At 50.2% G+C, this 26,013-nt stretch overlaps 1 protein-coding gene across 2 annotated transcripts in view; it reads right to left on the bottom strand.

Annotated features, from left to right (window-relative positions):
• Positions 1-26,013, bottom strand: part of svp (COUP transcription factor 2) — a gene marked incomplete at its 3' end in the record, with an annotated part of 154,949 nt that continues 128,936 nt past the window's right edge. For both annotated transcript variants that reach the window (XM_075681055.1, XM_075681056.1), the window contains 1 exon segment: positions 1-5,573. In XM_075681055.1, coding sequence (XP_075537170.1) covers positions 5,299-5,573 — 275 coding nt within the window.

Raw genomic sequence — 26,013 nt, forward strand, 5'->3', positions numbered from 1 at the left:
CCCCGAAGACCAACAAAGTCGTGTGGGACAGCGTGCAACAGCTGAAATGAGAGAACAGGTGGACTCTAACAGTTATAATTAGGTTTCTTTATACCCGTTTCAACGTCTGTAACGTCGCTTTTCCTTAAAGGGACACCAAAGCGAAGCAATAAATCGTTTGAGACTAATAAAGCATTGTTTGAGAACCCTGCAGACAGTCATTTCAAAATAATAGTTTGATTATTTGATCAGAAAATGAAGGTCGAAGTATCAGTACTTGAATTTCGTGCCGTAGCCCCGACGCTGGTACGTCAGCGTGACGTCAGGGACTCCAAATTATGTTTTAGCACTTGGACCGCGTTGGCTGAGTAAAGGTTACCGAAACTTGCTGTGTTTAACATTTGGTTCCTTTAGAACACAATGTAGTGAATCAATACCGCTGCATAAGTAAGTAGGTCATAGAAGATGCCATTAAAATCCATTACGTCACAGCGACCAAGTGCGGGAACTTCAAGGAGGCGTCGCCACCCGTCTTTCGTTTTTGCGCTTTTTCTGGCTTACCAAGCGTCTTATTGTGGTGAGAATGGTGTTTTTATTGTCTCAGAAAAGTAATTTACTGATGCAGGAGAAATCATTTTTCTCTTTAGTGTCCCTTTAAACGACGATTTCAAGGCTGTAGCTTCTATTTCTACGGACTAAGATTATCTGAGCAGCCTTATTTCCTGTTCTGTATTTATGGCTGAGTAGAAAAATTTCCTGGCGGATAATGTTTGCAGGTATGCAGAACGCTTACTCCGTGGAGAGCAAACTATTTTCTCCAGAATGATGTCTACGAAAAAATCAGACTTCTGAAACGTTGTTTAAGATGGTCGGGCGGGTTTGTGGGTGGTCAAACGGTGCAAGAGACGCTGACATGTAGTTTGAGAAATCGACCAAACTTGGAAAAAGAGAACAACATTCTTAAGGCTCTCTGCAAATTACTGCCACTGCAATCAGGATAATGAAGGAACCCCCTGTACTAATCACAACTACGCGGTATCTAACACCAGTCTTTCTACAACGTCACTTATACAAAGAGTGTTCGCTGACTCCGTACATTTGGCTGCTGAGGAAAGGCGAAAACAAAATAGAGCTTTGAGCGCATGGAACCTTTAATGTAGCATTTAAGGTATTTGCGCTGGTATGGGCTAATTCCTAATTCCGTGATCACAGAACGGAAATGTTTCCTCTCTGTCCAGAGCTGGGTAAAACCGGACCTCTGCAATCATTCGGTGTCGTGCATCTTAAACACACTCTGGTTCGCTGCTTGCAGACCACGTCTGCCGTCACATATGGCCGCTTATTGACACGAAGAAAGTAATTCGCGTGTCGTACAAACCGTTCCAACAACAAATGAAGAGCGCCAAATGTTTCCGGCGGTGCGTAAAGATTGAAAGTACAGGTGCGCAATGAACGAGGCTTCGGCTTTGGATGGCTTGAACCTCTATCGCTCTCCCCAAGCGCTGCGTGAACGGGCTACGTATTACTGCAGTCAGTATACAATATATTGTGACTACGCGGTATACGACAGGCAAGTACGCTGTGCTTTGGTTTTGATCACTTCTTTTTGCCCACTAGAAAACTCTCAGTTAGATAATCGTATGACACGGTGTTACTGTCTCTGCTCTCTTTGAAAGATTTCGTTCCCTTAGAATCAAGGTAAACATTGAGTCACTCTGTGTCACCGTAAAGCAGAGGTTGCTACGAGCCAGTTTAGGTATCTCAAACGAACAGTACGAGCAAACAACTGTTCTTTCTAAAATTTTTTTTCTCGATCAGTAATTTTATAAGTCTTGTATTCCTTCGAACGACCCAGACCTGTCAACGCAGCGCTAAGAGAAGGCGATATTTTTTTTTATTTTTTAACTCTTCTCCTTGTCTTTTTGCCTAGAATGTCAGAAGTTCACAAAGCAGAAGCGAGCAGATAGAACAGGACAAAGACTCTGTATCGACACTGATAAAATACCACAATGTGTACAACGTTCACACACACAGGCACACATAATTGAAATACACACGCACGAATTCAGCTCGGCTGTGGAGTGCTCGTCTCCATGTACGGCTTAATTTGGCTCTCTGTCCTTATGAGAGATGGGTTAAAATGAGCGAAGAACTATACAGTAACCAACGATGTCGAAGGTCGCCGAGATCACCGACTGCTAAATTGCACGAGGCACGAGCAGTCATTACACTTGCAGTCACTGAGATGCGAGACGCTTTTTATGACGCACGGTGGTTCACGCAAGAGCACGCGCTGTACCGGTGCTATGGTTAAGAAACTGAGGGAACTGGAAGGGCTGCGCGCAGGGAGTGTGCCTCTTTGCACAGTGATTTTATAGCTTCCTAAATAAAATTGTCGACAGAACTGATCGGGTGCCTCGGACGCTTTCACCTAGATGAACATATAACGACTGTTTTGGGGGCGGAGACGAAACATGGTCGTCAGATGTACCGTGGAACGCAAGGGCGACTCCCGTAAAATTCAATGTTCATTGTTCACATATCGTATGAATTTAGAGCTTGCGAGTTACTTCAGTAATCAAATTGGGGCAATAAACGCCTTCGTCTGTTGATGTACACTTATGGCGGTAACAGGGAGACACTCTGTCATCACCACGTTTGATCATTTGTCTTAACGACAGCAGCTCTTTCAGCGATTTTTGTTAATAGTTTGCACAATAAAAAGGTAGTTTCCGTGGTCGTCGCTCCATATTTGAAGTTAAGAAGGTGAAACTGAAGACTGCTTGTGGGCTACTGAAACACCTGCTCCTGAATTTGCTCGTGAAGCTTCCAGAACAACGCTGTTTACTAACAGGCCAGTGCTCACGTCCACGGGCTTTTAAGACACGCATGCTGTGGTTATGAGACAGCCGGCTATTTTCAACGTTCACCTTTTTTTTTAGCTGCGTGGACAAACAGCACTCTAAGTTTTAGATATTATGGCTGGATGCTTTATTTGTTTGCTTTTACCCTTACGTATTTGATGCTCGGCGACACTTACGTTCATTTGGCAGCAGCACTGATGTTTATGTGGTTGCGAAAGCTAGGAGATGACAGGGTGGGACGACAAATTAGAACAACGGCGTGTCTAGAGTACAGGGTGGGAACCACGTGACTTTGAAGACAATTCTAAGAGCCAGTACGCCTGTACTCCACGGGCTGCCCCCACTCAAAATTTAGGATTAATCCGCGAACGGGGCGCAAAGACATACGCTAATAACAGGTTCTTTTTTTCATTTTAGGACCACCTAACGGTCGTCGCAGACCCCTTTGTTGCCGGCATTTTCTTTTTTTTTTCTTTTTAAAGTCAACTGACAAGCTGCAGTAACACGCGGGCAGATAAATCGAAAGTACTGCGAGCTCTTATCTTACGCGTGCAAGATAAACTCCGGGAGTATGAATGAATGAGAATGGATGAGCATTTGGCCTTCGCACGAGGGTTTGATGCGTAAATTTGGCACCCATGGTCTGAATCCTTCGACACGCGAGGCAAGCCGGGCATTTGAATACGACTTCCTATATTATCACTTGAAACGTCTAAGATGGTCGGTCAAGCGACTTCTAGTATGGTATCGAAGCGATGAGCTGGAAGTGATTCAGCGGACAATGGGAGAAACAGTAGCGATACTTTCGAGAGATTACTCTTGGAATAGAGAGAGCGAGTATGTATGCATCATCTGTACACTGAAAAGGGTATCTCGCTATCGTTTGCCCTGCTCGGCAACATGTCCAGCTCACTGCGTTTTCTGGTCCGCTCATCAGTCACTAACATATTTACAAGAACAAAAGATGCATTGTCCGAACACACACTGCACAACGTGATTGTTCTCTGCGACTCGCAAGAACTGTGGTCCAAACCGTTGAGCTGTACCTGATCTTCGGTGTTCATTACACGCATGTTCACAAGCTCACGTTCGCCTGGTGCTGCACCGTCACGCAGTCCACTGTGACTCTGGCTCCTGTCGGCTATTCTCGGTCACCGGACGTGGACATCAATTGTGGCCAGCTCACTGATATCACCGGTGGTCTGGAAGCAGATGTGAAACGTGGCACTACGTCTGGTTGTCACTATGCTTCAGCGCGCTAACGGGTAGACACGAGCTTCTCCGCGTAGATAAACACCGGTCAGTGGTCAACGTCTAAGCACAAGAACCAAAAGCTGATCTTGGCAAAACTACTGTAAGGTCTTATAATTCGACGCTGCTCGGGACTTTTCGTAACACGCGGCGGTTCGAACTCATCAGGGGCTTCCTCCAAGGCCGATAATTTCTCTGCTTTGATAACAGCACGCGTGGATGACTGAGAACATCACTCGCGGGCCACGCATGCCAGATCTCGTCACCTCTATCAAAGGTGTTTTCCTGCGCTGTGGCATTCAGTTCAAAGAACCAACGCAAAACAGCCGGAAATGAGCGAACTGCAAGCGCCCTACCCTGTACGATGTAGCATTTCCCCTACGCTGCCTTTTTCTTTTCTTCTTTTGCATGGCTTTCAAATTCAGTTCTGCAGCTTCCACGCGGACGTTCTGTATGACTCGAGACCAGGCAATTTCTTTCCAATATACCTTGCTTCCTCTTCACGACCCTCGACAGCGCGTAGCGGACAGCAGCTGCCGCAAACTCGCACAAGAGCGTCGGGCAAGACGACTTCGTGGATGATGTGTCCGGAAGCTGCTGGAGGTTTTCTTACGGTAAGCCAGGATCACAGGTATGACTGAGGGAACAATGGTGTCGAGGAACATTAAGCCACCGGCCACAAGAAGCTGAACATTGTAAGTTCACCGTTTCTGGTCGCCAACTCGTCCCGCGCACTTCTTGGTCTTTTGCTACGCTTCCTAAACAACGCACCGATTGCCCCGAGCGGATGGTCAGCTCGCTTTAGCACAAGCCGGGACCATAGGCATGACTTCGAGGACCAGGATTTCGAAGAACCTCAAGATGCTGCCGGCCACTGGTAGCCGCTGCAGGACGTCGTGGCCGCACCGTTTCAACCGACAACCCGCTCCGAAGACCTTCTTAGCGTCGCTGCCTAAACAGCACACCGGGTGGAATGGGTTGGCCGCGCGATGTCTCACGATTCGCTCCAAGGAGCAGGTCACAGCTGCTTGCCGTTCCTCCGGAACGGGTCCTGAGGCATGCCGAGCACGTCAGCCGCCGTCTCGGCAGCCAGTGGACTGGTGGCCGCGACGGGGCCCGTGGCCAGCGGTTGCCAGAGGGGCGCGGCAGTGGGCAGCAGTGAGGATGCCCAGGGGTCCAACGTCGCGTGGACCCCCGACGGAGGTCACTGGAGCGGCATGTACGGCCAGTTGAACGAGCTGCCGGACAGCAGCATGTCGCGTATCAGCGTCTCGATGGGCGTCTTGCCCACCAGGCGCACAAAGAAGAGCTGCTCGATGACCTGTGAGCTCACTGTCCGTAAGCTGGGTAGCCGAAGCAGCAGCTTGCCGAACCGCGTCGGCTGGTTCGGGTACTGCGTCCGGCAGTACTCTTCGAGCGCGCACTGGGACTTCTCTTGCAGGCTTTCGATGTGCGCTACGTCCGAGAGGCCACAGGCGTCTGCAACGGGTGGAGAAAAAAAAAAGAGGAGGATAGGTTAACGTTAGCGCTAAGGTTGGTCAACGGCGACGCGTTTTTCTTCTACGGCACACGAACGCGGTAAGAATACAATACTGTTTCGTAGATGAATTCGCATGCTTTTCGATCGCAAAGGCTGTGTCACGATTAAAGACATTGCGAACAACGAGGAGAAAGGGGGACCACGCATAATGAGTGCTTTCTCCTTGGTCCCTGACAAGTACCGTCGCCAGCTCAGCACTCATCTGGCGTGATCCCTGTTCTGTACGCGTTGTTAGAGCTGCCTTTAATTATCCACCATCATTAAGTGCTCGATTTCCAACTGCACTTAGGGCGTGCGCTGCTGGCAGACGCCATCGTTATTGTCGCCTTCGCTGTCACGATTGGCATGGCCCGTTATTGCTAACAAATCTAGCACATATGATCGGCTTTGTGAATCCTTGTCCAGGCAGCACGTAGGAATACAGCGACGACGGCGAGCACGAGTTTTTCGGTGAAAACAGCAAAAGGCATATTCCTGCATTCTTTGCCGATATTCTTATTAGGCATAGGTAAATCACGTATAGAACGGACTACAATGGTAATGGACATCGCAGTACTGTTCGGCAACAAAGACACGGTGCAAATAGAACAAAAAAAAGAGAAAAAGGACGAAAGAAAAGAAAGGACAGGCTATTCACTTACGGTCGACAAAGCAAGAGAGGTGAAGCATGTAAGCCGTCAGTTCGTCCGACCACACGCATGCAGACACAAAAAAGAAGCAGGACAATAGAGGAAAAGAACACCGTAAAACTGCTAGGCCGAACGAATGTGTCTAACGGTTCTGCACAGAGCCGCGGGACCGGCCGCGTGCGCTTAATTGATCCCGACGTCTTGTGTCACGGCACCAGTGCCGAAGCGGCGCGGAGCAGCCGCCCAAGCTGGTCGCGAGGAGCCCCCGTTTTTTCTTTACTTCTCTCTCTTGGTTTCCCCGCGTTATCGTCTAGCTGGCCAGGGGTGTAAGCATCTTGTCCGAGGACCAGTATCCCGCGCACGCGCTGTCTCGCGCCGAAGATTAGAGGGGAGGGCCGGGCAACGCGCGCTTCGTCCGTGCATACACTACACACCCTTCTCCACTGCACTGTGTGCGCTCGGTCGAGATGGAGGCTGAGAGCTTCCTCCAGCCGCCGTGCCGTTGGTTGGGTGGCGGCGGTGTACTACTATGCGTTGCTATTTCGGGAGGGCGGTGGTGGACGGCTAGCTAAGCGTACGTGCGCACGTGCATATACATATATACGACTTCTCCTCTCTCGCGCTCACCTTCTGACCTTCGCTGACCCCCGGCGTGTACTGTGCCGCGGCCGTCGGGGTTAAACGGCGCGGGACCTTTTCGGGCATCGTTAAGAATCTTTTATAATGCACGCGCGCGCGCGGCTGGTGCTACGGCAATACGGGCGTGTTGCGCGTCACTGCTTTGCTCACCGTTTTACTGCGCGGTACGTGGACAGTATACGCACTGCGCAGCTTTTTACGGCGTACAACGCACACACGTCGACGTCGTCATTTTCTTCGCGGCGCTTGACGGGTGCCTTCGTCAGCGGTTCAGCACCGCAGGCGTTCCCGTTATACCCGTATATGTTCAACCGCCCACAACCAAAAACTACCAGCCCGCTGCTGCAGCTATGGTCCCGTTTCGTCCAAGATCGGCACGCTTGCACGAAACTGCTCGTGTACTCGTTTCTTTTACTACTTTTGCTTTGCTTGGTCGCGGGACGGCGCTCGTTATATTACGCCGTCCCCGCAATATAACCCCACTATTCTCATCCCACGTCGAAACCACGATCGGTGAGTCACAAAATGGTGCTGGCGGTAGTCTTGATTTCTCATCTGGGCCACGAATGCAAGAAGCGTCGAGGGTCCGGGGGAACAAAAGAATTTAAGAAAGAAGACAATGGCCAGAGGAACACGCTGTGGACAGGGGGGAGAATTAAGCGGAGGCGGGCGATCTCACTCCCGAGGCCAGAAGGTCAAGTCGTGATCAGCTATAGGGCAGGTGCCGAGCCACGGCTTGTCCGGGACGCTATTAAATTCAGGTCTGATGGCCTGCAACGTTCGTTCCATTTTACCGCAGAGCAGTTATACGCTCTCGAAGAGTGTGTGCTCGCTTACGCAAGTGCAGCGTCGATGCCGTAGAGTAAATGATGGCCGCAATCATTTCACCAGCCTGTGACTGCGAGTAGCGGAAACCAATACCCCGAATCACCGGCCCCTGAAGCAAGAGTTACTGCACGTAATTTTCGCGACCTCCTTTTAGCCCGCTATTCTCGGTATTCAGCTGGCATCATCATCAACATCATCACCATCATCATTAATAGTAGTAGTAGTAGTAGTAGTAGTAGTAGTAGTAGTAGTAGTAGTAGTAGTAGTAGTAGTAGTAGTAGTAGTTGTTGTTGTTGTTGTTGTTGTTGTTGTTGTTGTTGTTGTTGTAGAAGAAGGAGGAGGAGAAGGAGGAGCTGGCTAGAGAAGGCGTTCCCGGTGCTCTTCCTAATAGCTGTATTACCTGTTTTGATAAGTGACTGACTGACTGACTGACTGACTGACTGACTGACTGACTGACTGACTGACTGACTGACTGACTGACTGACTGACTGACTGACTGATTGATTGATTGATTGATTGATCGATCGATTGATTGATTGATTGAGTGATTGATTGATTTCTTTAATGTATATATTGCTGCTAATGTTGCAGTCTCACATACGCTTTGGAGAAAAAGGAATTCAGGTCAGGATGACGAACAAGCAAGCTTGACTAACGGCAGACTTAATTCTTTCTCGTTCATGGCGCACTTACTCGCGCTCGCTCTACTGTTGGAAGACGAGGGAGTCCCTTTGTCACGCAGGGAGGAAAAGAACGTGCTCCTCTAATATGGGCAGTTACACCGCAAAAGCGTATCCCCCTTGCGCTAGCATCATTCGCAGCTTGCGGCACTCGCTGTGTCTTCCTAGCGCCACACTGCAGCCGACAACGCGCGTGTCACACGCACACACACACACACACACACACACACACACACACACACACACACACACACACACACACACACACATATATATATATATGCCGTGAGACGAATCACGTGAAGTCCCCCGGTGACAGCTTTTCGGCGCGTAGACAAAACAATCGCAGCTGTTTCACGGTGGGGGCGGACACAAAGCGTGCGCCGAGCCAGCGCAAGCCGCCTAGGATCTGGAGGGCGCGGCTGGCGGCGACAAAGCGTCACAAAACGGAAGCGCGACGACGCCTTGTATTCCAGCGTTCAATCTAGCACCCTGTTCGCTTGCTTCCTTCTCAAGGCAGCGCTGCCCCCAAATGCCCCCGAGGCTCACCGCCGAGAAAGCGAGGGAACATGGAAACGCTGGCTGGGGGGCGAGGAGGACGGCGAGACAAAGCGTGACAGAAACACGGGGGGTGGGGGGAATAAGAAGTCGAGATTACAAATAAAAATGCCAGAGTGCGCTTATAACGAGAGGCCGGCGCCGAAGAAAAGACGGGGGTCGTGTCGCCCGGATCCCGCCGTCCCTCCCTGCTTTATTAATTAAAACAAGCTCGACGAGCCGCGTTGCGGTGTCGCTGCTCCTGCCGCTACTGCGTGCTGTTGTGGCTTCCTCGCTTTTGTTCCTTTCTTCGTTTCTTTTCATTCTCGAAAAGACAGACGGCAAGCGTAAGCTGTGCCGCACAATTAAAGCAATTAACGCGAGAGAGCCGGCGGGACGAATAGGCGTGAGGGACCACCGCACTTCATGAATAAAAGCCGAAATGAAGGAGGAGAGGTGAAAATCCCAGCTCAGTGGCACTTGGCAAAAAAACGCTATTCTTTGTCGTGTTTTTGCAGCCGCCCCTTTCTTAGACATATACAGCTCTGGTGATTACGCGCGTATGTCTGGTTACGTTCCGTACTTTTGCCTACGCAGGTCTGATGTTGTCGTCGCGAGTGCGAAGGAGACCGACCATATATGCGTGTAATGCAGACGCGACACGTCACGACTTTATATTTCTATTTTTACCGTTGTGCTGACTCTGACTTGTTCTACTGTATGGTCCTTGCGGCGCGTCGTATTTTGTTTCCTCTGTTTCTTCCTCCGCGTTCTTTCCTTCCCTTTAGCTCGACGCAGTAGAAATACGCTCTGCTCGCTCTTAGTTGGCAGCCGGCTCCTTTCGCACTCACCCCTCCCCCTCCCTTTTATTGCCTGTGTCTTGTGCATGTGATAGCAACACAAAATAATTATAAGGATGATTCCTGTACCGTCTGGCGACAGTGCGCGACGTTGGGCTTGTTGGCGTCGCATGGCTTCTGAAGGGCGAGACAGCCGCACCACGATAAGGACAAATAAGTTGGTGTTGCCTCCATTTCGTATCCGAGCTCGCCTTTTGAGGTGCGATGTCTCCGAAACAAATTTTCATCTATATATCAGCACCAGTCGCAACAATCCCTCCATGGCACGCTTACGCGAAGTGAGGCGGTGACGTAACGTGACGTGGCGTGACGTGGTGTCCCTGTCAAGTGTATGGCACACATTCAACGGCATAAACTGCGTCGCCTCGAAAACGCTAATAGGTCCTACGGAAATGATAAATGTGAGAGTTTCTTTTTTTTCCTTTTTATACAGCTGAACAATAAATGAGTCTGAGAGCCTGCAAATGAAAATGTCGTGCTAACTAACAAGCCTAATGAATATGAAGCGCCACCTGCCAAAACAATACAAAAGTGTAGAATGTATATTTTCTGCATGCTTAAAGTCATGACACTGCTGTTCTGACTAGGTGTCAAAGGAAGTGGTCAGATTGCTTTCTTTTTCTCTTCTTTTCTTGTCTTTATTGTGTTTATGTTTTTTTTTTTAGAAAAAACAAACGTTTCTGAACATCGCTAGCAACAAGACGACAATTCGAAGCGCAGAAGGAAATCGACCCCCCAGAACGCGCTACAAACTCGGCACAAATGCCGTATACTTTAGAGCGGCGTGTAGTAATAAACGATGCGCACGCTCGGAGAGAACACGTATAGCCCGCATAAGCAGCCGCGAACTCAAAAGCACGTCCCATAATTGACGCTGGCATAATTCGCTTGTCCAGTCTGGCCGTTTGTATAGACCACAGAACCAACCGGCCGTTCGCGTCCTTGTCTGAATATTCATGACTTCGTCTCGCGCGGGGGGCATTAAAGCAGTCGTACGAAGCAAAGTGGCGAGTGGCTGGTGCGCTAATTATATTACGCTGGCGCAGCGTTTGTTATTCTTCCATTCGGAACGAAATTAGAAGCGACACATGGCGGAACATGTGAAAAGACGACTGCTGAAAGCAAAGTAAACACGCGAGCATTCGAGCGGTAGCGAGAGAAGTGAGAAATAATAAAATAAAATAAAGGCATGTTTGCTATCAATATCATTACCGTTCATAGCTAAGCCGCAAATTACGATTCATTGAAAGCCCACCTCAGCAAGGAGTCACTAATATAGTTTGTCCCTCAGAGCTTGAATAAGGCACTTCATCGTGCAGCTTATCTTTCTTTTTTTTCCACTCAAAATTATTAGCAGCGCTTCTATCGCATGGTATTCAGTTTGCCTCCTTCAATAGACACTCCAATCAACACCGTCGTTTTGAATGTGTACTTTACTGCTAGGAAGTTGATTGGACAAAAGAGAGTAGAAAGAAGAAGAGCCTTAAAATAAATCAACCATTCTAGCGTCGCCCATACGCGCTGTGTAAATATTGTCGGCGAGCCAAACGTGCGGCGCCTCCATTAAGGTACATTTTTTATACAGCGAATAAAAATAAAGAAAAGAGGAAGAGAGAAGGAACCTGTCTGCACTGAGCCACCCCCACGAAGAGTAAAGAGCGACAAATAAATGAGCGCACACACAAACAAAGGTGTTGTTGCGTCTCTGTTTGTGGCGTCCCCTGTTCAGAAATGCTGGGCACGGTTCGAGAGTGCGAGTTGCAGATTAGTCCGCTGTGGCCGGGACCTCGCTATACGCGTGCTCGCGCCAGCGTCAAGTGTGATTCCGTATTCAATTAGGCGCGAAATAATTGGAAGGAGCGAGGCGAAGACGAGAGCTCAAGAGTCCTCCTCATTAGGAATCTACAATGGCCAGTTGCTGTGCATTCGCAAACTCCCGCCCTCCTCTTCCAGCAATCCGCACACTTCCTTCCCCAAGGCCCCCAGCAACGCTCTGATGCGTACAGCATGCGTTTGCTTTAGGCGTGCCGCCGGATGCACTGGACAGGAAAGCTGGGCGACGTAGTACCGCGACAAAAAAATAAATAAATAAATATATATATACAGATAAACGGAAAACCAAATTAAATAAAGCAAGTACATGTATAAAGAAAAATGGCAGTCATAGAGGCCTTGCATGCACTTGTGCGGACGTGTTGCTAACAGTCAGCTAAGAACAAAATCAGAACAGTAATATAAGATGGGCATATCCAGGGGACGCTAGGTGCTCGCCGTCCTGTAATGAATCCTGGTCGGGATACGAACTGGGGATTTGACGTCACGCCGATTTGCTTCTTCTTTCCATTCTTCTTGCATTGAAGTGCGCATCGCTTAATGTGATACAGCGCTCCGTATGTAGGGATGCGCAGATACCATATGCTGCTCACCAGGGCCAGAGTTCTTTCATTGTAATTTTTTTTAAAGCAGCATAAGCAAGTTCGCCCGTTGGTTATAATCTTGGTGGGCGCTCCTATAAACAGTTTTTCTTTTCTTTTTTCAATACAGCTCTGCAGGAGCGTTACACGTTCTCGGCCTCGTGTTTCCCGGCTCTCAGATCACCTTACGAGTCCGAAGCCTGCGTTATAGGCGTTGCTAGAACGACGCCGTGTAACTCGCATAACAATCGCGCAATTCTCGATGGCTCCACTGCGCAAAACCAAGCGCGAAGTTCGCTATACGGTTGCCGCATGGAACAGCCGGAGTGTTACGCTCTGAATATGTATTTCCTTTGTTCGTGTCTTAAAGATTTAGATCTCGCAATTCGGGAATTATATTACTCGCTTTTAGCAAACAATTGCCAGCAAAAGCAAAGTATTGTTTGCAACGAGCTTTCCTTTCTTTTCTTTCTTTAGTTCTGCCTTTCTTTCTTCTTCTTTTGACCATTCGTTCCTTTGCCTACATTTCGTAGAACAGAACCAAAACGAACAGCCGACAGCGACCTCAACTTACAAAACGAACCACTCGAAGCGTGAATGCGAACGAGAATTTACGAGGTTGCTGCGGTTAATCGCTTTCTCTATCAGTGCGTCGCGTTCGCCGCGGTCTAGTTTTACGCGCAAATACCGCGTATGGTTTTCTGGCCCCGAGGCGACAGACGCATTAGTTCGCGCGGAAACGCCGCGCGTGCGGCGCTTTCGTGCGCCGGGTCGGGCCGCCGACAGACAGCCCTCTTGGGATTTCAGCGGGGCGTCCTGCTAGGGTGTGCGGCACGCGGTGCGAGTGTGAGAAATCACTGCAAGGCGGCGCCGCTGTTCCAGTCGTCAAGCCTTACGGCGTTGCCGCGGGGTTATGCGGGCAAAAACAAAGGGGCATCACTGTTGCGACAGGGTTGCGTCCGCGCGTCGGGAAAGAAGCGTGATTAATCGCCCGTTTATGCCGACTCCATCTCTGGTGCGGCCGCGTGCGTGCGCGTCTGCACGCCCCCTCTGCTGTGCTGACCGCGTGCGAACTGCGTCGGCTCACCCGCAGTACAGGCCGGTAATGTTGGGAAACGCTCGCGGTTTAGGAAAGAAAAAGAAACAAAGTTTCTTGCCTCGTTTTTGCGATCGTGCGCGATAACGAAGGACAGCCCGTAAAGTTCTGCGAGGCGAGGCGGAAAGAGACGTAAGGACTAAAATAATAACACGAAAACTGGGCGAAAGTGATCAAACTTGACAACGGTGATAAAAAGCTGGCGTATACGTACGTATACTGTAGCAACCGCTGCAACGCTTCGTGTTTGCTATTGCACGCTGAGCTAGTTTCCCCAATTGTGGGACATTTCTCTCTTTTTTTTCATTAACGTTTTTAGCTGGATTCCACGTGAGATCAGCCGATGCCAGAATTTTTTTCTTACCGAGCGCCAGTCGCCCTAAGGCAACACGAAGAGATTTAAGTTAGTGAAGGCCACCGGCGCGTTATGTTTTCCCTCTTATAAGAACAAGTCTTAGAGGATCGCGTAGAGAGAAAATATCCGTCATTCATGCGCAATCAAGAGCACATTGTTAGCAAACTTATGTTTTTCCCTTTCATTTTGTTGCTTCTCTCTGTCGAGTAAACAGAAATACACGACTGGTTAACGACAGAGGCCGCAGTGACGTTAATGTAAGGCACGGGCCGCAGGAGACGCAAGGGAAATGTGCGGAGACCGTGTTTTCTTTTCTTTCTTTCATATCTTTTTCTCCGTACTTCGCATCTAGCTCACTATGGATCGCGCATAACACCGGCAACTGCGTCAGAACGATGCAAAGATTGTTTATTTGTTTACTGATTTGTTTACTTCTTTCTGCAATTGTTTGTATACTTGTTTGCTTGCTTGCCTTTAAGTACTGCGGAAGCCATATTCTCCACAATTACTAGACGTGGCGGAGTGGTTATCACCTCCTGAGTAGGAACTCTACTCCTGAGCACTGCGAAAGAATCTCTTAACCTAACCTGATCTAATAATTGCTTCCGTAATAGTACTGCAACGGTCGCACTAGCACACTGCTAGCATAGACATGCAGCTTACAAAACTAGTAAGCGTCCACCACTTAAGCGCAGCCCCATTCAAGATAGCCTGTTTCCAGACAATGGATGCCAGATGGATGTAACATACATGGTCCCTCTATAGGAAAAAGGGGCTCCCTAGCGTTACCAACACAGTTTCAGGGCGCGCTATATGTAAACGAAGCCACTGCTACATAGAACACCGACGCGATTATCATTGCACCGAACGCATACACGAGGCGCACGCGAAGGCACACCGCGCGGTGGTCGCCAAAGGGACGGAAATTAGTTTAGCTGCAGGCTTAGTGACCGCGCTCGATTCCGCCCGCTCTGCACTTCAGCCCGAAAGAAGAGGGTACACTGCGAATGAGGAGCTTCGTCGAGGAGCTATTTAGGCGGCTGTTGCGCAGGTGTCCAGCGAAAGTGGATGCGCGCCGCCAAATTGTGCGAGGCCGCGGCGTCATTGTGCGGTAACCAGGCAGTTCGCCGCTATTCAGGCGCGAGTCTGCTTCCCTTCCGCGGTGCGCGTACGCATGCGAATGATCCCTATTATGCGTATACGGGGCGTCAAGCCAACTCTCGCCGAACTACGCGTGAATAGAACTGCGCTGGCGACGTTACTGTGCGGATAAAGAGTATAAGCTACGGTTATCGTGCATTTGCTTGTGTTTTTTTTTTTTTTGGGGGGGGGAGGGGACTGAGAATGACACTTCCCTTTGTCCGAGTTTTGGCGGACGATACAGTTTCTGTTAGGAAACTAATTTTTCATTTCCGCGAAATTCCCTATCGCAACCCAATCAGCCACTCTTGCTTCATCGTTCCGCACTGAAACGATAGTGAGACGGCCAAACGGATTTAATCAACTCTCCTTTTCTTTCCTGTTATCTCCTTAACCAAAAACCATCTCGAAGTAAGGAACGTGAGAAAGAATATTTATAAGTGGAACGCGACAAATCAAAGAAAAAATAATTGCCACATGGCGGGAATACTCTCCCGATGTAATTTATGCACGACCAACATTCGCGATTTCGTAAGATAACAGCGCTTTGCGGAATAATAATAATAGGGAGGACTGTCGCTTGGTGCTAATAATTATCGCCGTTAACGCGCAAAAACAGCCGCAGGTCGTACCAATCATTCCGTAGAATAACACTGGTACACTGCCAAACGAAGATTACTAATGCCGAATCCATAATTGACTCTGGCTCAAGTAACAGGTAACCAGACAGGAAACACAAAATTCCAGTCTCATGGAATGAGTTGGCTCGCTGTCACGAAATTACGTGCATACTGCGCTTTGCTAAGAAGTTCTACCTGATAAGTAACAAACTTTTACAGCAAACTCTTCTTCTCTCCCGAATCGTTCAAGGAAGTCGTACTGCAGCGGCGACACTGCAGGATGCCCCGTGGGTTTACACGCTAGCCTGAGTTTGCTAGACGGCAGTCAATAGACGGTTTTAACTGGGCGTCAGCAGCAGCTCTGCGTACGCAGAAAAGCCGCGGAGGCGACAGTGCGCATGCGCAGTACGCAGGAGCACGCGTGGTCTCTTGCGTGCACCCGCCGCTTTTCAAAAGCTGAGTAGCGTCCCCTGCGAGCTCAACGGTCTTTGTGGGACGTTCTCACGTGTTCTCGCGTGTCCACGAGAGCGCATTTTTCGCTATGGCTCTTGCCGTTGATGTGACTTCGGCTTGTGGTTCGACTTCGTGGCGGCTGACATTGGCTACACATTTTCAGAAGCTGGCATATCGCGGCGCTAAGTAGCACACTACCGGCTCTTGCGAGTGCAAGTCAGCAATCCCCTTTTCAACTTTTGCGTCGGGGCCAACTATTGCCGTTTCGTGGGGCGCGCTTTGCTGCGTGCGCAGGATCTCCTCGCGCGCTGCGTACGTGAGCGGTTGCGAACGCCCAGCTAAAACTGCCTAATGAAGAAGAAAGATAGCGCGGAACGACGCAAAAGTAGCCGGCAATCAAATGTCGAGATAGAGCTTCGTATGTGAACACGCGCGCCCCCTGCGCACGCCGCCTAATTCCTCGTTTCAAACGCAGAAGACTGGGCAATGTTACGCACCGGAGCCGCTTATTGCTATCAACGCAGTATCGCAACGCCCGTGACCTGTCCCGCTACCTATCTGCGCACTCGGCTCAAGCCGCTTGCCGCTCTTTTCTGGGGCGCGTTACGGGCGTGTCCCCCTCTTTCGGACATTATCTGTCCAACCACCGCCGAATTCGAACAGTGCGGACATGGCGCGTTCTTACACCAACCTTTCTTTCGTATACGTTAAAAGAATTTTTTTTTCTATAACTTATTTACACAGGCGGAACGATAAACAATTGAATGACACCCACGCCTTGACCACGCGACTCCTTTTTCTTCGGCCACCCATGAGGTGACGCCCAAGCGATAATAACCCAAGAGTGAATCTAGACAAGCCAGTGAAACTGGAAGTGTGCCGAGGGTTGAATTTTATGTCTTAATACCATTAGCTCATTCATCTGAGGGCGTGCCCAAGGCTCGCGGAAATCCCTAACTCTGTCAAACTCGGGCCATTCTGCATGGCACCCAAGCTCACATTTCGGCATTTTAGGGTTCAGCGGGGATGACCGTAGGAATATACAAGAAAATCGAAATACAGAGTGATCAGAAGCGACTACACTCCTGCGCATTCGAAATGCACTTGCACTTCGACCTATCTTTCTCAACACATCCAGCCTTTCACACATACTACCCACGCGCTCTGAAATGATGTAGCATACATCAAGCATTCTTTATTCTCAAATTGATGCTCATGGAATAAGCGCATGAAATGCTTAACTCTAAAAGGAAGTTAACGACATCAATAGTTTCAGGAGCTTCGTATACATCAGACGGCGAGCGTATATAACTCATAGCACGCATTAACCGAATATCGCGGCGACGCGTTTATGTATGTAGAGATCGACTACGTTTTGAGATACAATTTGAAACAAATCTGGAATAAGAAAAAGAAAGTTTAAAAGAACGCTCGTTATTTCTTTGAAGCCACCGCAACACCAGTTTCACCGTGCTGTGTGTCTTTTCGCAACATGGAAACATCGCCAGGCCCAAGCGCGTAGATGCGTTCATGAAGCACTCGATTATTTAAGAGTGTATGCGAACTCCATAAAGTTCAGCGCTCCGCACTGTACTCACACTGTTTCAGCGCATGTGCGCAATACAACCTAGGGAAAAATTGAAGAACAAAAACGAGCAACAAATCATACCCATCTCATCGGTTCTCGAAATCGCTCTTTTCTTTCGTTCTTTCCGTTCTTTTCTTTTTCTTCGTTTGAAGATGGCGATAGAAAGGAACACAAAGAAACAAGTTGAGAAAGTGCGATACCGACTAATGAAGAAACCGTGCATCTATTATGACGAAAGCAATGAGTGGGAAGAGCAGGGCGAGGAAAGAACAGAAGTAACTCGAGAAATCATTCAGTCTGATTCGATTTAAAAAGCGGCGCGAATTCGTGAGAGTTCTCATCGCGGAGCCCGGAAAAAGTGCCGAATTTCTCACTTGCGGCGCATAATTGCGTACCCGCCCTCTTCGAGCAACCCTCGAAACGTCCCACTCACTTTTTTTTCTCAGGAATGAAAGAACGTAAAAGTTACTAAAAGAAAAAAAAGGTTCGTTCAAACAGTGGACCAGGGCGAGGTTAAAGTGCTCGCGTTTTTCACATTTATTCGAAACTTCTGTTTCAACTCATTTCTGGCCATGGCTGTGTGTGTGTGTTTTCCCCTCCACCAAGCGGTAGTTTGCTTTCATCTGAATTATGATTCTGCTAATGAATTTAATGCGTCCTCGTTCGCGAGAGCTAATTACTACTTGCGCACTCCGGGCAAAGAGCCCGGGCGATCGCGCCTAATTTGCATACGCTTCGCGATCACCGCCAGCACGCGATCACGCGCTCCTGCCAGGGGGTCGCCACGCGCACTCGTATAGCAGCTGGCTGGAGAACTCACGCAAAGAACTCGCTGTGTTTGAGGTGCACTTGCGGCCGCAAACAACAAGGAGAAACACATAAAGGAAAACTAAGCCTTTGCACTCGTGATGCCTCCGACGCGTCACTGGTGCGCATTCGATCGTTCGGAGGCGCCATACAATTTAAAAAAGAAATAAAGAAGGAAAACACGTTCAATCTTTGGCATCTTTCCGTAAGACGGGAATCATTTTACTTGGCTTTCTTTCGGTTTATTTATAAAGCACCGTCTATTTATAGCTATGAACTCAACGTTCCATGGTAAATGGAGAAATGAACAGGGCAAGTAAAATAGTGGTAGAAGGACACGCAGGGTTAGCGAACTAAGTCTAGGCCCAGAGGCATGAAAACTACCCGCCATGATGCCTGTTCTCAGAAATTTAGGCGTGAAACTGCTTTAAAAATGAGGAAGTATATATAAAGAGCTATACGCAAGAATGCCAGGAGGCACGCTTGCGCAAATCTATGGCATAATCCATACACTAGAGCGCGCATAGGGTCCGTACTGACCTTCTTCAGGGTGCGTTCACTGATCAGAATATTCTGCGCCTACAGCAAGCGCTCGTCGATTCAGTGAGAGAGAGCGCGTTTCGTTTTTTATGCCCAATAAAGTTCAACTATATATGGGATCCCCTTTTTTGTACTGTTGTTAATGCTGAGTAAAACCGAAGACAAATAAAGCACGTTTGTTCTTCTTCTGCTTGTACTATTTTTACAGTGAATAGAAAGCGATCGTTAAGGTCGTTTGTGATCGTTTCTTCGCTGCCACATGTCACAAGCTGACGAGCTCAGTCGATTATGCCACTCAGCTAGCCCGTGTTCGCAAGCCAGCGAGCGGAGACTATCGAGGAATCAATTCTCGAACCCGCAATGGGAAAAGAGCGCGGACGCCGCCGTGGGCAGATCGAGTGACCCCACGCGCATACTCGCTTGTTGTAACGACATTGCGGCCCGGTATAGCCTATTAGAAAATGGTGACCCGTCTCTTGTAGATTACGCAGTGACGCCTGCGACTGCACTCTTTTCCTGTTTACTGAGGTACTGAGTGAGGCCTGCTTTGCCGCTCTACAATGAACCCCAAGAATGCTATATGGACTGCTGACAATGCTTTCACGCGGAGCTATATAGCTCTACACCAGCCGTAGAGCGCTCCAGTGGTCTCCAGTGATGCATCATTATGAAACGAAGCGTAGATGTCCCTGGTATCCGGGGCGTCGATGTAAGGGTGAGGAAGGCAATCCTGGAAGTAACGGAGACTGTGACGATTCATGATAAGTGAGTTTTAGTTAGCACTGAAGGCTGTGCGTTCTGAAGACACCCAAGCCTTTCGATGAGATCTAATAAACTTCATAATCAGGGGCTTTGCAATGAGAAGGATGGAGCCACTGCACTCGCTTTGATGTCCAACGTCAGCCACTTCGTAGCGCTCTAAGCCAACTGGACGGTGGACCCTTTCAAGGACAAATATCTTGGGCGCTCAGCCTCATCCATCACCGACTCAAAAGACTACGCGTGCTTTAACGACTTTACTCAGAGACGCTTACGGACACCCCGCATGCGTCTACTATTTCTCTCATTTTCCCTTGTTTTCTCTACCACTCCTTCACCTCCTCTCCCAGTGCAGGGTAGCCAACTTGTCGTCCCTCTGGTTAAGCTCCCCACATTTCATTGCTTCTCTATCTTTCATGTGTGCTCAATTCTGCTTCTCAAGGCCATAGGTAATAGCGAAGGAAAAAAGAAAGGAAGGCGGGCAGACGGAACGAATCGCATCCGCTGTGCGCCGCATCACAACGATGCATTTCCGTTCGTGTGTCCGACGCTCACGAGGACAAATGTCTATATAGAAAGGTATAGCGCCGCGGAGTCGGCAAACACGCGGGGAGCAATACAACAGTAAGGAAACAGAAGTAAGCAAGCAAGCACCGATTGCTGTCCACAACAAGGCGAATATTCTGAAGCAAATTCAAAAAGGAGACAAAAAAATGAAATGAGACAGGAACAGGGAAACAAATAATAATAACAATACAAAAACTCCGCTTTAACTTATGCATTTCTCTTCACCCAGGCAGCCTTTGTTTATGACCCGAGGAGAACAAACTCACTTCGACATTCAGGTCGCAGTTTTCGGATCGTTTATCTGCCATTCTGGGCCGCCTCTCAGCTCGGTCCTGCTCATATATACACTCGCAGAACCGCGTCCGGGAGAGGTCCCGGCATTCTCAGCGGGAAGAAAAAAAATGCGAGAAGAATATACGACGCGCAACGCCTGATAAATACAGAACCCACGCGCGCGGCGCGTACACGACGTGCGAGCTGAGCGGCCCACGCGCCTTGCAGAAAGCAAAAGGTGAGACCCGCGACGGTGGAGGGGCAGGTCTCTTCAGGAATCGCCGCCGAAAACGACGTATGCGTTCGGGGTACCGCCATCTATCCCGGAGCGTTCGTACTGAGGTTCACAAACGCAAGAAGTCGCGCACGCACGCACGCACGCACACACACACACAGTCTCGGATTGGGACAGACAGAACACCGCGGCGCACCACCTCTCAGCGACCTCGGTCCCTTCGTCTTCCCTAAAGCACGCGCCCGTCTCCGTGGGCGTATATACAGTATATAAACACGACGGTTTACTCGCTTCGCCCCTAAGATCCCTTATTCTCTCCAATGCATGCGGGCGGCCCTTCTTCCTCGTGGCGTTCACAACTTCTACGGAGGATGGAAGCGACAAGAAAATATAGCCTTCCACAGAACGTCCGAAAAAGCGAGGCCACGCACGAGAAGAAACGACCAAGATTGGACCAACAAACGCAAATGAAAACAAACAGAAAAGAAAGAAAACGGGAGCGGCGCCCCGTGATGCGAGAAAAAGGCCGGGAAGAAACAATGCGACCCGCATTCCGGCGTATTTGTTTTCGCAAAACCTGTCTCCCGACATCTCTTCTTTCTCTCTACCGTTCAGCGGCGCCCTTCGAAGTCGTGGGCTTGTGCTTTACGGTGCCGATATGTTTCGCGCGATGTAAATGTCCTTGCCACCACTCCCCTCGTTCTCGTGGGGCGTGGAGGAGGGGGGGAGCGGAGGGGGTGATGGCGACATCATCCCTATGCTCTTACTTCGGCAGGCCCCCTCCCGCCGCTCTTTTTCCTCATTCTCATATGCATTCTACTCTTTGCGCCGCTCAGGAAAGCCGCTGGTCGCTTTAGCTTTGCGCGCATGAATCTCCGAACCCCTACATTTTCTCACCGAGGTGCGAGCTATAGGAAAGGCACACTTAGAGAGAGTATGAGTTTGAGACAGAAATGCCGAGACGGAGGGGCGCGCTTGGAGCGGGTTGCCCCGAGGAGGAGCGGAGGTGCCTGCATCGTTCATTCTCTTTCGGCAAAATAAAGTGAATAAATACAAACAACGAAACAGACTGCGTTCTCGCGCGCGCCCGTCGTAGAGGGGACGTAGGTGAGTCGAGAAGGGCGGGAGGCGAGTCATAAGGGATATAGCCCCGCGGTGGTGGTGGTTTGTGTATTTGCCTGGAGATGGCGTTCGCGGAATAGATCCTTATATTTATAACGCACGCGCGCCCCCTTAGACCCTGGCTTATGGATATCTCGCGAGTTTTGGCGCGCCTGCGCGATTCCGCCAGCGAGAGGCCATATGTCTTCGCGCACGCTGCCGACCGCCGACCGACAGGGGGCAGCCGCTTCGTAATCTCGGGGCTTCGGCCACAAGAAGCAGAAAGGAGCGGCCGAAGTGAGAGAAAAATAAATAAACAAAATATGATGAAAAGACGCGGTAAAGGCGCGAAACTGATGTGAAAGTGGGGACAAAAAAGCAAGCGGGGCGGAGAACGCAACGGCGAAAAGTGAAGTAAGTAAGAGCGGGGACGAGAAGTGGAAGAGCGCGGGACAGCTGAAGCAGCGACAGCGAGAAGGAGAAGCTTGCGGCGAACTGTGACGGCGGTGGATGGCGCCGGCGTTTCTCTTCCGCGACCAGAGTCGTAGAGGGGCCAGTGGCAACGGCGACGAACGAGTCTGTAAGCAAATACAAATGGAACGGTCGTCAGCGAAGCTGTGCCCGGACAGTATTGCGTATGTCGCTCCCTACGCGCACTTGTAGCGTTTTGCTCCATGTTGTCTTTTTTTTCCCCCTACAACTCTGACGCATCGGCTTTCCAGCACTGCCTGTATGCTCGCTCGCTAGTTTATCCGCTTGTTTGTTTGTCCGCTGACGCTATTTGGCTTTCGAGGGCATTCCGTATGTTTTATTTCTCCGCGATTTCACCATGTCGCGGCCAGAGAGAGGCTATGTGGCCGTTTCTCGCTCTGATACCCCCTCCTCCCGTGTCCTCTTTTCTTTTTTTCTTCGGCGTTTGTTCCGGGCGATCGCGTCGCCAATACCCCTTGGCGAGCCCAAGCATTTGCGCGGGAGTCAATCCTTCGGCGAGCTTGCTTGTCGCGAGCCGGACTGTTTCCCGGAGCTCTCGGGTCTCTGATGCGAAGCAGCCGACTTTAAAGGGTCCCGGGGACTTACCCAGTGCATCGGAAGTAGCCCGAGCCAGAAGCTTTGCTCTGTTTAGTTGTCGTCGCTGCAGGCGCGGGAAACGTCCACAGCTTGATTGTACACTTCAAACCATTAGGAGTTGCGATTTGAAGGTCCAATTTAAAACGGCGCTGTTGATCTCATTGCTCCTCATAAGAGAACTAACTTTAAACTGTGTCAGCCATCCGGTTAACCGCTTCTTTGCGCAATGTTGTTTACGCTGCTATGAGTGTGCGCGGCAACACTGCTTCCGGGTTACTTCCGGAGATTTTTTCACACACCCCCCTCCCCAGTTCTATTTCTGTAGCAACTGTAAGCAAGTCTCAGGACATGATAATTTTCAGCGCTGACCTAAGTTAGAACGAGAAGTGTTGCGACTGGCCTCTCAATGGCTGAAAGACATGGAAGATGGTCGCGAAGGATAGGAGTTGCCCACGTTATTTCATGACAATGCCTACATTCATCCCTCGGATCAAGCGAGGGCAAAGACTGCAGGTGAAGAAGAAAAAAGAAAAGCAAGAAAGGAACGACACCCACAACTGGCAGTCATTCTCGAAGCCACGAACGTTACACGCGACTGGCGATGACAAAAGAAGCAAAAGGAACTCGTCACCGACAAAACGAGCCACGGTTGTCGCGTAAAAGGAAAAAAAAGGAAGAAAAGTCCCGGCTCAGTGGGCACCTAATCGCCCCATTTTCGCGCGCCACCACAACGACCGACCTCCAGTGGCTTTTATAAATGTCCCAGCGTTCCCCGCCACCCCGACAACATCCTGCACCCCTCCCCACCAAACAACCGCCGTCGTTTTCTTCGCAGCTGACCGGCGAACCATGCCAGCGAGCGAGCGAGTTCGCGGGGGTGAACTTTGGGCGAGCGGTGGTAGCTCGTTCCTCCGGGGTCCATCTGTTTGTTTCGCGACCACCGCCGCGGTCTCATTGCAGAGCCGCAGACGAGGTCCCCGAGGTGTCGTCGTCGTCGTTCTCTTGCAGTCCACGCAGCAGGGCTCCCGGGGAATCGCTTACGACCGCGACGACGCCTCCATGCGCCTTGTTCTCCGTGTCGCGCCCTCTGGGTCTCGCGCGCACGATGCTTCATTTGTTATGTGCTTCAGCGGCGCGCGCCGCGCACGCCATCGCGCAGTTTCGCGAGGCCTGGTCAAAAGGCAGCTCCCATTGTCTGTGCGTGCGTGCGCTTCTACGCACGTGCCTACGCACGGTCGCATCCTTTGCCGCACATTCTGTCTTACACCTCGTCTTTTGTAGTCCGTTGCTTCATCTCTCTCTCTCTTCTTTCTTTTTTTTTTTTTTTGATCTCGCACCATACTTCCCCGCTCCAATCTCGGGCTTCTTCACGCCGGCCTTTTGTCTTTGGATACGGTTGGGCTGCCTTTGTGGGCACGCGTCGTTTGCTGTTTATGGCTATGTGCGCACGCAGTTCGGGCGTTAGTCGTCAGCGAGAGAATTCCTTCTCCTTCGTTCTCCACAAGGCCAGCGCCACATTCTCTCACGAGGTGTCCACGGCCTCGTGTCCCTCAGGCAGCCTATTCTCGAAACAGTCGATGAGGTACTTTGTCTTGCTCCCCCCCGATGGCCTCTTGTCGACGCGACGGGCCCCTGGCGGCGGCGCTTTTCGCTCTCTGGGTTTCTGCGGCCAATGCAAGAGGGAGACGCGGGATATCTATACGTTCCCCATTCTCTCGAAGGGCCCGGGATGCAATGCGGTGATGAGGTGCTCTCTATCGGCGCCGGCCGGCTGAATATGGGGCGTGGGAGAAGAGAGGGGTCACCGCTCACTGAGGTTGCCGAACGAAGCCTGATGTGAACTCGTTGTCGAGAATGACTTCTGACGGACCAATTCCGCTTCCTATTAATGCTTGGACGGAAGTGGCAAAAAAGTATGCCTGGATTAGAAACGGGCAATTGTCTGGCTATTGGCGAAATACTGTATGCTCGGTAGCAAAACTATCGTCCATCTCACATCACAGTTAACACATAAGTATTCTAGAATACCGACAAAGTTACCGACAAAGAATACTGACAATGCTAGACGACAGAGCAAGAGACAATGCATTTTCTTTGTTCTTTCTTTCGTTCCTTCTTTTTTTTATGCAGTTTAGTCATTGCACTTCAGCGCTTACCATACAAGTGGGACACAGCTCACTGAATATTTCTTTTTCCCTGCCTACAAACTAACCAAAGCAAAACCGCAGAACTTACGTTATCCCCCTTCCATGCGGTAGCGGAGCTAAACAATAATGCAGTCACAGTAATGAAGGATTTGTACATTGACCCGACTTGTAATGCCGAACAGAGATAATTGCGTCAGTGTAGCGGCCGGATCGTTTCTCGGCTTCCTATCGTTGCGATTTTGCAGAAGTATACGCGCGGCGAACCGTGTCTGCTCGACGATGTCAGATTCACTTTTCTTTCCTTATTGTGCGCGGGCAACAAAACGCCTCATTGCATCCGAGCAAGCGCTCTAAAAGGCCAAACAAGGTGAAGCGAACAAAAGCGGAGATAAAGCAAGGAGCACCCCGCGTGCCAGGACCTGTGAAGAGGGCCTCACGGCGTTCATTCGGGATGCAGATCAGCGATGCGCGTCGCCGCGCGAGCGCCGAAGAGGAAGGAGAAGAGATCGCGGCGGCACGCGTTTCGCCGTGTACATTCACACGCCGGTTTCCGGTTCCGCTCGATTGAACCGCCGTCCCTGCTTGTGGGCCTCCGCAGCGCAGGAGCACGTCGCCTTGCCCCCGAAAAGGCGACAAGGAGGCGCGTGTGCGCGCGCGCCCTTTACGGTAGACGCCTGAGAGCTACAGCAGCGCAGAAGAACGGTTCGGCACGAAAGAAAAAAAAGAAGAAAACGCGAAGTAACAGCGAGTGCAACGGTACGAAACACGGAGACGCGTCGTGTATACGACGGAGGTGGTGCAAAAAGAAGCACGATGCGTGTAAATACACGTACGTACCCATGCATACATGCACAGGGTACGCCATCTTTAGGGTACTGCCGCGCGGTGACAGCAACTGTCACTTAGCGTAGCGCGTAACGACCCCCGCGTCGCACCTTTCCCGATGAGGGCAACCGGCGAGCGCTTCGCACGTCGCTTCTATATGGGCAGCCGAGAATTTCGCGACGGTGACGCGTAGCGGTGCAGACGTGATGTTTATAGGG

Source organism: Dermacentor variabilis, chromosome 2, assembly GCF_050947875.1.
Source record: "Dermacentor variabilis isolate Ectoservices chromosome 2, ASM5094787v1, whole genome shotgun sequence".
In the NCBI taxonomy this organism is placed as follows: Eukaryota; Metazoa; Arthropoda; class Arachnida; order Ixodida; family Ixodidae; genus Dermacentor; species Dermacentor variabilis.